Source organism: Mycteria americana, chromosome 3 (assembly GCF_035582795.1).
Source record: "Mycteria americana isolate JAX WOST 10 ecotype Jacksonville Zoo and Gardens chromosome 3, USCA_MyAme_1.0, whole genome shotgun sequence".
In the NCBI taxonomy this organism is placed as follows: Eukaryota; Metazoa; Chordata; class Aves; order Ciconiiformes; family Ciconiidae; genus Mycteria; species Mycteria americana.
Window position 1 is genome coordinate 93,389,789 of NC_134367.1, and position 16,279 is coordinate 93,406,067.

General features: G+C 40.6%; 1 protein-coding gene across 6 annotated transcripts in view; it reads left to right on the forward strand.

The window, feature by feature from the left end:
• The window catches only part of LTBP1 (latent transforming growth factor beta binding protein 1), a 203,788-nt gene that overhangs the window by 131,384 nt on the left and 56,125 nt on the right, over positions 1-16,279 (forward strand). For all 6 annotated transcript variants that reach the window (XM_075496119.1, XM_075496120.1, XM_075496122.1 and 3 more), the window contains 5 exons: positions 919-1,044; positions 2,203-2,328; positions 3,046-3,168; positions 7,731-7,850; positions 15,762-15,884. In XM_075496119.1, coding sequence (XP_075352234.1) covers positions 919-1,044; positions 2,203-2,328; positions 3,046-3,168; positions 7,731-7,850; positions 15,762-15,884 — 618 coding nt within the window. The remainder of the gene's footprint in view (positions 1-918; positions 1,045-2,202; positions 2,329-3,045; positions 3,169-7,730; positions 7,851-15,761; positions 15,885-16,279) is intronic.

Here is a 16,279-nt window from a genome sequence, read left to right on the forward strand (position 1 = left end):
AGCTCCCTGCTTCTTTATAGGGAGAGGAAGTTACCCTGCTGGGAACTCATGTCAGTTAGAAAAAAATGGTAGTTTTCCATGTTCTGCTGTTTTTTCTTTCCTCAGAAAAAGGAGTGGAACTAGAAATTGCTGTGTGCTATAAACAAATAAATCAATCTGTTGTTCAGCTACAGTTCCAAGTGTAGTTCAGATATTTAAGAGATAGTAAAGTACAAGTGAAGTAAGATTTGTAGGACAAAATGCTAAATTTGATTTAAAAAACTGAATGCAGTTAGAGTTGAGATGTTTTTGAGTGCCTTAATTCTGTACTTTAAGATTTAGTTAAATTTAAATGTAACGTATTTCTAAATAGTCTGGGTAAATGATTCTTCTTTACAGAACTTTTTCAGGAATTACGATTTCGTGCTGCTGTATAACCTTAGTTTAAATTGCAACTAAACACAGTCATTAGTATTTTTTGCAGTAACACATATACTTTGAGAAATTCTAAAAATACTATAAGGGTTTAGCATCCAATGCTGCCCGTATTTGAATCTCCTTATCTTACAAAATACATCCAAACCATTAACAGATGAGTATTCTGTAAAAATAATCAGAAACCCACTACAGTTATTTTCTTAACCTTCGATGCAAAGGTTAAATAGTATTAATTTTTGTTTTATATTATCTTCATTTTACTTTATTTTTTATGTACCCATTTATAGATCTTGGATGGGACATGAGAATATGCCATTAGGAAAAGCCTAGATGGTTTCTATATTCTCTCAGACAAGGTATCCATTACAGAAACTCAGGACTTACAGACTTGATTTACAGTTGTTTTCAGGCCTGATCTTTTTACTTGGATTACAGAATATTGTACACTTACTGAATTATGTGGGAGAGTTTAACATTAAACTTTTTTTTTTGTTTGCTTAGAAATCAACGAATGTACAGTTAATCCTGATATCTGTGGAGCAGGACACTGTGTTAATTTGCCTGTGGGATACACTTGCATCTGCTACGAGGGGTACAAACTTAATGATCAGCAGACAAAGTGCTCTGGTATGAATGGATGCTTTCAAAAATCTGAAATAACCATGCTATGAAATGCTCGAAATGTAGAGTCTGGTCAGGGGAAATATGCTACAGTGCAGTCAGGAGTTGCTTCCTCTACTGAATACTTCCAAACTACACAGAAACTAGTTTTTGTATGTCAAATAAAATTTGCTAGCTCGTCTCTGATACAGCCTTTCAGCTGCTCAGAACTGAACATGAATTTAAGTAAATTGAATGAAAGCCTTTCCCATTGTGAGACGAGAGAAAAAGTGATTAGACAGACCATCTCTTTCTGGCTTTATATGGGGTATCTAAACGAGTCAGACTGCTAGGAAGAAATACGCTTCTGTTTGGAGAAAGAATGACTGAATTAGTGCTTCTCAGAATGATTTGCCCAGCTACCAGCTCTGCAGCTGGACTAAATCCAGCATGTTGTTAGGTCTTCCTTTCAACCTTCTGCTGAAAAGAGAAAGTATATCATAAGCATCCCAGAACACATTAGGAGATCTGCAAAGTGAGGTCTTCAGCCCTTCAAAGCTAGTACGTTCTGGAACAGAGGGCTCTGATGAACATGAAGCAGAGCTCAGACTGGCTCTAGATGAGCTATTTCAGATTTGGAAGCAGCTGTATCAGTATCTTTCCTTCTTTCAGAGTATGCTGGTTCCTCTGTAACTTGGATCAGAAGGAGTTTATTATATCATGTTGCCAGATTATATACTATTTGACTTTTCATGCTACCAAAAGTTCAGTAACTTCACACTGGTGCGCATGCTGTCAGGTGCAACTACAGTATTAAAAAATAATTTACACACATACACAGCCAAATGGCAACATAAAATCCTTCTATTTCATCCAGATTGTGTTAATGTTCCATGCTTGCAGCTTGTGCTCAGCTTGTACTCAAGTGTAGTGATTTGAATAGTAATCATGTCGCATTCTTCAGGCCAATGCAATATTCTTACAGTCTAAGCCAATAAGAGCTCTTTTTCCCAACCAAAACTATTTAATGCATCTTTTTTCCAGCTGTGAGGGAGAAGAAAAAATATACTACTTCAAATAGTTAATTACAAGATCAGTCTTTTCAAAACCATGGCATAGAATGCACAAAAAGAATCACAACTAAATATGTTATTCTATAGTCTTATGTTTTTATTTCTTTTACAGATATTAATGAGTGTAATCAGGCACCCCATCTCTGTTCCCTTGGACGCTGTGAAAATACAGAAGGAAGTTTCCTATGTATTTGCCAAGCTGGATTCATGGCCAGTGAAGACGGAACCGACTGCGTTGGTAATTACTGGTCTCCTTTATAGAAAATAAAAATATAAAAATGAATCAAGAAGCTTATCTAAAACCCCCTAAAGTCCCCTTTTCAGCTTTTTTCCTGAATGTCATTGGTACTGGTCTAATGTCTGGAAGTGTATTTAATTGTCTCTCTCCAGGTATTGTGGTGAGGAAAATATTTGAGTAGCTCCTCCTAGTTTTCAAAATTAGTATTTGTTGAAAAACAAGAATTTATTTAGTATCATGCTCGTTTAGGAAAATTACCATTTAGTAAAAATACCTTCTGTGGTGGAAAATACAAATATTCAAAACTCTTTCAATCACTAGCAGCTGTAACAAACCATATTTTTTAAATGTAGCTGCAAACAGCCATGGACTTTGCAGAGCAATATAAACAGCCTGAATTGGCTGTGATCTTCCTCAGGTTAGTGCTGCCTTGGGCACAATACACACACAGTGACACACATTGTGTTTGCAACCACAGGGCTGCTCACTGGCCTTCCCCCCTACAGCCTGGTTGTTTCTAGATCTCGTTCTCTCTGTGATTACAAGCAATGAGGTAAGATGGAACTGCTCAGTAAGAACATCTGTAGGGCTGTGGCTTGCAAGCAGTTTGAAAATCCAAACTTACTTATGTTTAATTAAAGCAGAGTTTAGGGGAGATGCAAGCATTCAGTAATCTCATGGTGAAGCAAAGTTTCTCTTAACTTTTTCATCTTGCAGATTTTGATGAATGTTCAAGACCTCATACTTGTGGGGAAGGCTTTTGTATAAATACTGTTGGCTCATACAGATGTGAATATTGTGATAGTGGATACCAAATGAACAGGAGAGGTGAATGTGAAGGTAGGTTTGGACTCTTCGCCAGTAGTAATACAGTAACAGTTGCCAAGCCAAACAACTGCAATAGGAAGAGCCATTTGTTTGCATTGACTGCTGTTTCTGATCTCAACAGAAAACTTTACATCTATTTCTTTATTTTTGAAGAAATCTGGCCGTTAGATGGAAATATTAAAATAACTCAGATCTGTTCATGTTTAACTTAATATTTTTCTACCTGGTATATTTCTTTTAATTCCTTTCAATTTCCATTTACTATTTGATTTCACATGAAATGTCTTGGCACAGTGGTTTCATACCTATTTGTGTTCAGAGTTCCCTTTCCCCATCCCACTCTGTGCATATTTCCATGGGTGATTTCTCTAGCTTAACCTTACTGGTGGATTTCTCTCACAACTACTTTCTTCATTTAATTTGACTTCAGATCATTTAACTTCCCCCTGCACGCCAGCTGAAAATGGCAGAACATTCAAAAGGACATTGCTTGTTTTATCTACAGTATGTCCTGGATGATGAAGTGAAGTTACCATTTATATCACAAAAACAATGCCAAATGTTACCGCTGTTTGGAATTATTAACATTGTCTGCTGTTCAAGGGAGGTTTAGCACTGCGGCTTGAGCTGCAAAGGGAGAATTCTCAGAGGGTGCAATCTTAAACAAGAAACCTTTTTGAGTGCTCTCCAGTCTTTTCAGTTATTTGATGTCTGGAACCACAATTCAATTCCTATTATTTAGCTTTAAGACACTGCAAAGGAGTTCCCCCACTATGGACAGAACTATCTTGGGACAGCTATTTTAACAGCTCTTGCCATGGAATCTCTAACTTCATTGTTAGTCCTTTCCTGCATACTCTACCAAGTTTCTGTTTAAAAAAAAAAAATCAATAATTTTTCCTGTATTGTAACAGATAGCAAATAAGTTGACTTTTTTTAAATTTGAAGATATATTATCTAGCAGGTATTTCATGTTCCAGGAGATCTTAGGACATCTGACCTTCAAAACGTCACATTATTTTTCAGTGTGATATTTTTGCCTTCTTGCTGTTCTTTTTTCTTTTTTCATTTTCAACTTGAATTGTGAAGTAAAAGCCACAAGCAGCCATTTCATTTTAAACATAGTTTTGTTCATGCTTTAGTCTAAGTTACTTAGGACAGAGTAAAATTGCTAACATGTTAGGTTGCCTAGCAAATAAGCAACTTAAAGCTGCTGTGGGTATATTTGCTGCTCTGAGCATTGCTAAAAGATACCTCTTTCTATTCAGACTTTTTTTTTTAATAAATTTTTAAAAATAAATTTGTGAGAGTGGAGTTTCATGTACACCACTCTTACAACTACTTTTTCCAGATTTTCTCTGTCAGTAGGGAATCTGTGATTAAAATAGGCTAGAAATCAGAATATCACAGTGCATCAAATTTCTTATTAGCTTGTATTTTAAGTAGTGTGGTGGTAGTCCTCTATCATTTAACTTAACAATATGTGATTTCTGAAACCAAATTCTCTGTTGAAAGTTATTTAAGGTTGCTTAAGGGAAAAACCCTCCTGCACTAAATCCATCAAACCAAGGAAATGACACATTCAGGGAATCATTTCACCATGCCATTACACCTACACGTTACAGTTACCCTACTGACAGATTCCAGATTCCACAAATAACTCCTTTCTACCTCCTCCACACTTCAAATATAAAGGCAAGAATCCTCAAAGCTGCACACGATACACACAGTTCACTTATACTTCCTCTACCCATCTTTATTCTGCCTTCAAGGTATACTCACGCAAGCTCTGTCGTGGGTCTAGCCCAAGAGTGCACATATGTTGTTGTTGTAGAGTTTATTGTTTATGTAGAACAGTGTTATAGGCGTAGCTGAACATCATTGCATATGATTAAGTATTCCTATAAAATCTTCTTGTGATTTCTTTAAGCTTTGCAGCATTTAGACTTTATTTTGACTGAAAATTTCTGTACCAAATATATCATTCATGTTGTGTGTTTTGAGGGCAGATACAGTCCAGGCAGTTCGGAGAACAGTTTTCAGCAGAAGTGGATTTTTTTGTTAATTAAATTTAAAAAAAAAAATCTCACAGCAGTTTGAGAAACATTTGCAGATCTGCCTTGTAGCGTCTGAAGAGGCCTGTTGCTTTTTTTATGAGGAACTACTCTTAGCTGGACAATCATGGTTCTATGAAAAATTGCGATTTGCCCACATCCAGTGAGTTGTTTGGAGCTGTGATGTTCAATTCTCTGAATGTTGGAGCATTGTCCAGTTAAATTACAAGTGTTGGAGGCTACGTTCCTTCTGTGAGCTTGTTCCCAAAACTAGGAGTAAATTGCCTCCCTACTATCTATGCTGGAGTAGCAGTCCTTAATTGCAGAAGACACAACCACTAGGCTTGGGGCAGGGAAGGGACAGGAGGTTAGGAAGCTGGGTTTAGAGGTGACTTTGATGATTTCATTAGTTCTGTGCACTGTATGAAGCAAGTATTTGATAAGAAAGATTATAATTATTTTGTAATTAAAGACTGTATTATAAAATGATACTCAAGTATGGGAGCAGACTGGAATGGGGCTGGCCACACAGTTTTAATTCCAGCATCTTTTGATGATTGGTCACTTGACAGCAACTTGTCTTTGAATGTCATTTTTGTATGCAGTCTCTTTTAGATTGCATGTATTGCATGTATTGTGGGTTTCTTTGGTGCAGGTTAAGAAGTTCTTGGTAGATGCTCAGAGCCTGGACATGAGATTGTGGTGGGTTGACCCTGGCTGGACACCAGGTGCCCACCAAAGCCACTCTATCACTCCCCTGCTCATCTGGACAGGGGAGAGAAAATATAATGAAAGGCTCGTGGGTTGAGATAAGGACAGGGAGATCACTCAGCAATTACCATCACAGGCAAAACAGACTCAACTTGGGGAAATTAGTTTAATTTATTACCAATCAAATCAGAGTAGGGCAGTGAGAAATAAAACCAAATCTTAAAACACCTTCCCCCCATCCCTCCCTTCTTCCCAGGCTTAACGCTACTCCTGACTTTCTCTACCTCTTCCCCCTAAGCGGCGCAGGGGGACAGGGAGTAGGGTTTGTGCTCAGTTCATCACACATTGTTTCTGCTGCTCCTTCCTCCTCAGGGGGAGGACTCCTCACACTCTTCCCCTGCTCCAGCATGGGGTCCCTCCCATGGGAGACAATTCTCCATGACTTCTCCAAGTGAGTCCTTCCCACAGGCTGCAGTTCTTCATGAACTGCTCCAGGATGGGTCCTTTCCACAGGGTGCAGTCCTTCAGGAACAGACTGTTCTACTGTGGGTCCCCCCACGGGGTCACAAGTCCTGCCAGCAAACCTGCTCCAGCGTGGGCTCCTCTCACCACGGGTCCACAGGTCCTGCCAGGAACCTGCTCCAGCGCCAGCTTCCCACAAGGTCACAGTCTCCTTTTCAGGCGCATCCACCTGCTCTGGTGTGGGGTCCTCCATGGGCTGCAGGTGGATATCTGCTCCACTGTTAACCTTCATGGGCTGCAGGGGCACAGCCTGCCTCACCATGGTCTTCACCATGGGCTGCAGGGGAGTCTCTGCTCCAGCACCTGGAGCACCTCCTCCCTCTCCTTCACTGACCTTTGTGTCTGCAGAGTTGTTTCTCACATACTCTCACCCCTCTCTCCTGGCTGCAATTGCACAGGGTTTTTTTTCCCCTTCTGAAATATGCTATCACAGAGGTGCTATCACCATCGCTGATTGGCTCAGCCTTGGCCAGCGGCAAGTCCATCTTGGAGCCGGCTGGCATTGGCTCTGTCAGACATAGGAGAAGCTTCTAGCAGCTTGTCACAGAAGCCACCCCTGTAGCCCCCCGCTACCAAAACCTTGCCACGCAAACCCAATACATGTGTTTTTCAGGACGTATCTCTTGTTTTGTCATGGGCAACCTAGGACCTCTCCTGATGCAACAAGTCTTTCTATCACGCTAAACATTGCCAGCCTCAGTGATATGTGTGTTGCTTGTGCCTTCTTTCAGACATAATTAACTCCCTACTCCTGTAAACATCTTTGATTACCATTCACACAATTACATTTATAGTCCACGTAATACTTACGTGCTGCATAACTCTAGGACACTGGGGAATACCAAATTCCTTTTTGCTTTGAGAAGCCAGAGTTACAATTTTGTTGTTGTTGCAAAGCACTCCCAAATTCTCTTGAGACTGACTATGGGAAGAACCTCAGGACACTTCAATATGGCAAAGGGGTGACATAAACAAAGTTATTCTTACCTATCTAAGCCAGAAATCTGATCTGCTTTATGTTATGGAGGGCCTACCAAAGATTTGTAGTATAACAGAAAATTCAGATTCAGTTGCATGTACTATGACCTAATTTATTTCTCAGAGATGCCCCTTCACTGGTACAAATCTGTGCGAACTTGTACCTTCCTGGGTTTGTAACAGATAAAGTATGCAACTCTTCAAATGTATTAGTATAACATGAGCACAGACAGAATAACCGGATTAGTTTATTGTTCAGTGTTTTGTTATGGCTTTGACTGGTATTTCCTTTTATCTTCTTTTTTGAAGACATTGATGAATGCCTGACTCCAACTACTTGTCCAGATGCACAGTGCATTAATGCTCCTGGCTCTTACCAGTGCATTCCTTGCAGAGTGGGATTCAGAGGCTGGAATGGACAGTGCCATGGTATGTTCAGTACTCTTTTTATCTCCGGTTATAGTTCTTGTTCCAAGATGCTGTATTTCCTATGCCATCAATGTTACAACCTGATGACAGCACTGTGCCCTGGGTCCCCATTTCATTCAATAATCATTGAAAATACGAGATTTTTGAAATTACTTTATGTTCTCAGACACAGTATATATGAGGAAGTCATGTTTTACTGGAGATAAATGAACATTGAATCTAGACTGCAAACAATACAATTATAATTACAAAACAAAATTCTTGAAATAGAAAATATGGAACTGAAAGGGATGTATTATCAGTGAAATGCTAGTAGGCCATTGTTTGGAGGTATTAACAAAGGGAAAAAACATGAGAATGCTAACACACCGGTGTGACTGGCAGGCTTTACAATAGGATATGGGAGTTTGCTCACAAAGCATATTAATAAAACTTCGTCATTTCTGTACTTCCAGCAAAACATTCAGCACATCTTAAAACAGCTTGTCTCACTTGAGGTTAGGTTTTTAGGACAGATTCCTCACATTATTGTTTTCTTGATTTGTTTTTAACTGTTAGATTTAATTTTTTTTTCCAAGTCAGTTTTGGCCATTTGAGATACAAGTAAGAAAGACCAAATTAATCCATTGTGCAAAAAGAAATATCTTTTGCAGTTTTGAGTGCCATTTCCTGGGGCACTACCAGAAACTTAAACTTGATCTCAGTTGCGAAGGGTCTGCTGCCTGTTGTGAATCCTCCTGTCCACTCTGTGTGTAAAATATGCCCTATAATTTGTGATGGTTGGAGTAACCAGGTTACCTAAACATAGGTGTATAATAACCTACATTGGAGGTGTTTGCATTATTGTTGTAGGTCAGATTGGCAGTGTACTTCCATAGCTTATTTCCTACTTGCTCCCAATTGCTGTGATTAGGTTCAGTTCATGAAGCACTCTAAGAGCATTGTTTTGGTTGAAATAGCCCTGGGAGGTGGGCATCTACTGTGCTCCAGCTGCAAATGGGCTTTTGATGTGGAGCAAGACTACAGCCAGGTTGCAGTGAAGTACCTGAAAAATGTATGGTGTAGCTGGCGGAGCCTCACCACCGGTTTTGCTGTACAGATGATACCTTTTTCAACCACCCTATTTTCTAATGAAGGCATATTATTTCTGTCTGAACATCTGCCTGTTACAATTTATCAGCATGTTATAGCCACATTATTTGGTCTTGTCATTTGACATATTGTGGAGGAATGTATTTCTCAGGTAATTTCATGGATTTTAACAGAGTTGTAACAAGCTATGGAATGTTTATAGCAAACTGATGTGGTTCACTTAGCACATGTTCATGTTCATCTTTGTTTTGTTCCTTCCCACCTGCCTGGATTTGTGCTGCTATTGCAAAGAATGTGGCACATGCACTCTGTTAAGAAAGGTTTCCTCTTATTTAATTTCTTATTTGGAAAATGTGAAGTTGATTTATCTTGCATTCTTTCATGATATTGAGGTTGATTCCTGTACCTATTTATGAAAATAGCCTGGTTGAAAATGCCATGGCATAACTTTCACTTGTTTCGTTCTTGCTAACCAGGTAAGTAGGAATAGAACGAGAGAAAAGAAGTCACTGCTCTGCTCAGATTTACAAATGAAACTAAGTCATGTCAGGGTTAAGTCTTGGTTCCAAGTTGCTGATACTTTTTTTCCTTGTATTAGTGCATGTAGTTTCCCTTTTTCCTTTGTTTTATGAAATGTTCTAAGCCTAGACATCTCACATCATTAGTGATGTGATCAGTCTTCATTTTCTGTTTATCCTAGACTTACATCATGTTGGAAATGAGCCATACACATTTTAGAAAATGTAATGCAGACAGAGTTTGTCTTAAATCTGTAGCTTTGCAATGTGGTACAATTTAGATACACTGGAAAGGAAAATATTTCCCAAGTTATCTATGAAGGGTATTTAAGTCCATTGTTCCATGAATTAATTTGTTTCTGCTGTTAGTTTAGGTCAGTTGCAGCTCTGCTAGTTTTCCCCAGTGCTGTTTTCCATAATTTTTTTTACCTTGGCTCATTCTTCTGCCTGTACTTGATGCCCTAGAAAGTCTAGTGTAACAATTCTACAGTTCTTTGATGCTATTGATATGGTAATCTTCCAGGATTTAAAGCCAGGAACATAGTTGCTTTTGTTTAATAAAGGCAAGTCAGTCGGTTCACTTATGTGGAATAGATTTAACTGCAGTTTAGGTGGGAATATCCGATGCGAGATGCATATTAGAAGAAATTAAAAATGGCACCTGCACACCCTGCCACCTCATTGTCTTGAAATTGCTACTGTCCCAGGTCCCTCAGTGCATTTGTGTCATACAGGGACTTTTTTTTTTTTTTTTTAAAGCTTACTTGTAATCACGGGGGTTTTTCCATCTTTCTCTCTCCACATTTGCACATTCAAATAAAGTGATATATCATGATATAGAATGACAATAAAATACTACGTGAATCTAGAGCACGCTTCTGTGTATTGACAAATAAATGAAAAAAATTAGGTTGACAAAACTTTCTAGACCTCTTCATCCTCATGGTTATCACTGTGGTGGATTTTGCAGCTATGTTGTTAACTAACAATATTCAGCTTGTACAGCATTAGGGACCCCATCAGAAAATTTCAAAACTGATACAGAGGTCAGAAGAGCTGATCCATATACGTCTAGCCCTACTGTAGGGAGCTTCAACAGAATCAGTTACAGCTCTGGACTTCATCTCAGAAGATTTAGGTTCTGTTCCTGGCTTTTCTGCTGGCTTTATGGGAAAGTCTCTTGATCTTCAAGTCCCATCCAAATATCAGAAATAATATTGCAGGCTTCATTTTCAAGTAGCTTGGAGATAAGTAGATGAAAAAAATCTATAAGAAGCAATTTGTTATTCAGTTGGAAATTCGCGTGCCTGAAATTAGGTTCTCTGTGTTTTAACAAATTCTTGAATTTGAGCATTGATCATATACATTGAGAGGAAAGGTTGTGTTTTGTTGAGTGAGCATATTTTGCAATAGTAGGGATCTGAGAAATTAGTCTTGCAGAAGAGTGTAAGTAGTATCGCCTATTGAACTGCCATAGCAGACCACCTGTGGATCTGTGCTGTCATCTCTCAGGAGGATGCCACTTCGTGTTCTTGGCCAGGCTGCAACAGGCCATCTTACATTGTTAGAGGCTCAAGTGAGGAAACAAGAATTGTAGGTCATTTGAAATATGGACAATAATGGTGATTTCATTTGTGTCTGGGGAGAGATGGGCTTTGTCAAAGTCAGATTGTACAGGAACTTATAAAGAGCCAAGAATGATAAATATATATGAGGAAAATAATTACTGCAGATATTCACAATAGGTAATAATCATAGAATCATAGAATGCTTTGGATTGGAAGGGACCTTTACAGATCATCTAGTCCAACCCCCCTGCAAGAGCAGGGACATCTTTAAATAGATCAGGTTGCTCAGAGCCCCATCCAACCTGACCTTGAATGTTTCCAGGGATGGAGCCTCCACTACCTTTCTGGGCAACCTGTTCCAGTGCCTCACCACCTTCATTGTAAAAAATTTCTTTCTTAAATCCAGTCTAAATCTGCCCTTCCTTAGTTTAAAACCATTGCTCCTTGTCCTGTCACAACAGGCCTTGCTAAAAAGTCTGTCCCCCTCTTTCCTATAGGCCCCCTTTAAGTACTGGAAGGTGCTATAAGGTCTCGCCGCAGCCTTCCCTTCTCCAGGCTGAACAACCCCAACTCTCTCAGCCTGTTCTCATAGGAGAGGTGCTCCAGCCCTTGGATCATTTTCGTGGCCCTCCTCTGGACCCACTCCAACAGCTCCATGTCCTTCTTGTGCTGAGGTCTCCAGAGCTGGACACAGTACTCGGGCGGTCTCACCAGAGCAGAGTAGAGGGGCAGAATCACCTCCCTCGACCTGCTGGCCACGCTTCTTTTGATGCAGCCCAGGACACAGTTGGCCTTCTGGGCTGTGAGCACACATTGTTGGCTCATGTCCAGCTTTTCGTCCATCAGTACCCCCAAGAGAGCAGGGCTGCTCTCGATCACATCATCCCCCAGCCTGTATTGAAACTGAGGATTGCCCTGACCGAGGTGTAGGACCCTGCACTTGGCCTTGTTGAACCTCGTGACGTTTACACAGGCCCACTTCTCCAGCTTGTCCAGGTCCCTCTGGATGGCATCCCGTCCTTCTGGCGTGTCAGCTTCACCACTCAGCTTGGATCATCTGCAGACTTGCTAAGGGTGCACTTGATCTCGCTGTCAATGTCATTGATGAAAATATTGAATAGTACTGGTCCCAGTATGGACCCCTGAGGGACACCACTTGTCACTGATCTCCATCTGGACATTGAGCCATTGATCGCTACACTCTGGATGTGACCATCCAACCAATTCCTTATCCACTGAACAGTCCACCCATCAAATCCGTATCTTTCCAATTTAGAGAGGAGGATGTTGTGGGGGACCATGTCAAAGGCCTTACAGAAGTCCAGATAGATGACATCCATTGCTTTTCCCTTGTCCACTGATGTGGTAATTCCAGCGTAGAAAGCCACTAGGTTGGTCAGGCAGGAATTGCCCTTAGTAAAGCCATGCTGGCTGTCTCGAATCACTTCCCTGTCCTCCATGTGCTCTAGCATAGCTTCTAGGAGGATCTGTTCTGTGATCTTCCCAGGCACAGAGGTGAGGCTGATGGGTCGGTAGTTCCCAGGGTCATTCTTTCTACCCTTTTTAAAGATGGGCACAATGTTTCCCTTCTTCCAGTCACGAGGGTCTCCACCTGACTGCCATGACTTTTCAAATATCATGGAGAGTGGCTTGGCAGCTACATCAGCCAATTCCCTCAGGACTCTGGGATGCATCTCATCAGGCCTCATAGACTTACATATGTTCAGGTTCCTCAGGTGGTCATGAACCTGATCTTCCCTTACAGTGGGAGGGGCTTTACCCCCCTGGTCCCCAACACGTTGTCCATTGACTCGGGAGGCGTGAGGAGAGCGGTTGCCAGGGAAGACTGAAGCAAAAAAGTTGTTGAGTACCTCAGCCTTCTCCTCCTGTGTTGATACTAGGTCACTGTTCTTGTTCATCAGTGGAGGTACGCTTTCTTTAACTTTCCTTTTCTGGTTGATATACCTGTAGAAGCCCTTCTTGTTATTCTTTGCAACCCTTGCCAAGTTCAGCTCCAGCTGCACCTTGGCCTTCCTGACCCCATCCCTACACGAGTGGGCAGCATCCCTATACTCTTCCCAGGTTACGTGTCCCTGCTTCCACTGCCAGTGCAGTTCCCTCTCGCTCTTTAGTTTGACCAGCATGTCTCGACTCAGCCATGCTGGTCTCTTCCCTTCCTTGCCTGATTTCCTACATCTGGGGACTGAGAGCTCTTGCGCTTTATGGAAAGCATCCTTAAAGATCTGCCAGGTCTGTTCTGTTCCCCTGTCCCTGAGAACCATTTCCCAGGGGGTCCTACTGACTAACTCCTTGAAGAGCTGGAAGTTTGCTTTCCTAAAATTTAGGGTCCTGACTATACTCCTCGCCTGTCCCATATCCCTCAGGACTGTGAACTCCACCAATGCATGATCACTGCAGCCTAGGCTACCTCCAATCTTGATGTCACTGATGAGCTCACTTGCATTGGTGACCATCAGGTCCAGTATTGCATCCCCTTGGGGAGGGGTGTCTGTTATCTGGGTTAAGAAGTTATCCTCAGTGCACTCCAGGAGCCTCTTCGATTGCCTGCAGCTCACTGTGCTACTTTTCCAGCAGATGTCAGGGTGGTTGAAGTCCCCCAGTAGGACAAGATCTTGCTTGCGAGCGTGAAGCCTCCTGTAGCTGGAGGAAGAAGGCTTCGTCAGTAGGCTCTCCTTTATCACACAGCCTGTAGTAGACACCAACCACAAGGTTCCCTTTGTTGCTTCTGTCTCTAATTCTTACCCATAAGCTTTTGACCTGCTTGTGGCTATTCTTCAGGGACAGCTCTTCACACTCTATCCATTTCTTGATATGGAGGGCAACACCTCCGCCCCTCCTTCCCTGCCTGTCCCTTCTGAATAGCTTGTAGCCATTGATAGCCACACTCCAGTCATGGGATTCGTCCCACCAGGTTTCAGTAATGGCAATCAGGTCATAGCTTTCTAGCAGCATGGTAGATTCCAGCTCCTCCTGCTTGTTGCCCATGCTGCATGCATTTGTGTAGAGACACTTCATCTGGGCTAATAAGAGCTATGACACTGATTTAAAGACCTCTAATCTTTATCCAGCTCTCCCTGTGCTACAGCTACCTAAATAGCTCTCAAGTGCCTCAAATAATCAGTAGTTTTACTCTTTTATGGTGTGAGATTTTGTGTGCTTTGTGGTGGCAAAAGACAGGATAATTGGGAGTAATATGATTTCGGGCACATAAAAGCAAATAAGGTGTAATTCTTTTTCTGCATCAGTGAAGCTAAAAAATACAGCTTTTCCCATACAAACAGGGATACCTGATTGTGTTAACTACATCCCCAAAATAAATAAATAAAATCTGAAAATTAACCTTTCATTTTTTTTAAGTGGAAACCACTACTAGGAAAAAGACAATATTGATTATTTTAGAATACTGAATTAATTCTGGCTGGGTTTATAACAAAAGATGTTATTTATATGTTTGCTTTTTTCTTTGATTTATACAAATTGCATTCAGAAGGAATTCTTGAAAATGATTCTTAAGTAGTAACATAGCAATTTTCATGTTGGCTAAAGAGAGTGGCCCATCTAGTTAATACCCTTCTTTCAGAGAATGATGACAGTAGGTGTCTATGGGATAGCTTATAGAAAAAAGGTTTCTTTCAAGTCCTCCTGTAAATAAAGGATGGTTTGTAACCAGGAAGAGATTTTGCTTCTAAAACTTCTGTTATAAAGGCATAATTCAATGGAGTTCCTTGTTGCCTATATAGAGTAGCCTTACAAAGGGACCTGTGTGAAGTACAGAAATCCCCTTGAAATTCCTCAGGTGTCAGCTAAGTCCTTTAGAACCTGCCTCCTTCAAGTCCATTTGAAAAATGTCATCTATGAAAGTCTTGCATGTACATGTGTTTCATATAGAGTCTTTAGTTATACACTGGAGAACTCCTCTAAATCCTGCACATTAATCGACCTAGCTTTAAACAGCAAAAACTCAAGAGCATAAAATGTGGTTGAGGTCTGTTCTAGCTTCCTGAGAGGACCTGCCTGTTCCCTTGCACCCGTAGGTAAGCTCCAGGTAAAAAAGCAGAGGCAGCAGGTTGGGGGATTCTGACCAGAGCACATGATTAAAAATGGTTTCAGAGAGAACAGCTTCTAACACAGCCTTGCCAGCATGAGCTGTGTCTGCTTTTCTGGACTGTTCCTTGCGATAGCAGAAGGATTAGGGATAATGGTTACATGGTATTGGCAGCTGCTAGTGCTTTTATCACAGGTACATATCCTAAGAGTAAATCTGTGTAATGCAAGAATGAACATGACAGCACTTGCTGACCTCTTGTCTATACTAAAGCTGCATTGGTTTAAGCTATTGTGGGAAAATTATGGGCAAAATAAACTTATTCAGGTAAGGATGATGCGGACATAATTAATTCATAGTGCAACCCCTATTTAAAAAAAGAAAAGGAAGAAAAAGGTTTGTTAGCCTAAACTGCAGTCCTTGCAGTGCTGGGATGAAAGCATTGCTTTAGTCATGTGGGCTCTGAGTATAGTTGTTTGAGCACAAGGCAGCTCAAGTTCAAATCCTTTTTTTAAATCAGAACTGCTGCAGAATTGTCAAGGTCAAAATATACAGGAAAACTGATTATAACCATGCTTATGGCAGGATTTTAATAAATTCCCAAGCTCAACTGAAAGATGGTTGTACCCAAGCTAACTATACACTTATGCTTTCTTTGTATTCACAGATATAGATGAATGTCAGTATGGCAATCTCTGTACAAATGGGCGTTGTGAAAATATGGAGGGGTCTTTCAGATGTATTTGTGGCCATGGTTTCAAACTCTCTGCATCAGAGGATCAGTGTGAAGGTAGGAAAGAATATGATTAAAATTCATAAGATTGCACTTACCTTCTAGATAATATTTTTCATCTAATAGTATTCCTTTTAATGGGGAAACAAGAAATGTACAACACTGAAGCTAAATAACCAAAAATGTAAGAATATGTATTTCCATTTTATGGCTTCCATGGTCACATTTTGGATTTTGACATTTGTTATAAAGCCAATCAAGAACATGTAGTAATACTTATATTGCTGCAATACTTATATTGGGATTTCTGCAAAACCCTTGGCATTTCTGTCATTGTGGAGGTTTGGGGACAGTGGCTTTCGCTGCCTTAATTGCTTTTCTTTCCATCTTTTTTTTCTTTCATGTGGGTGAGTGGAATCAAAAAACCCAGGCTGCACCCTCTTGGAACCCAG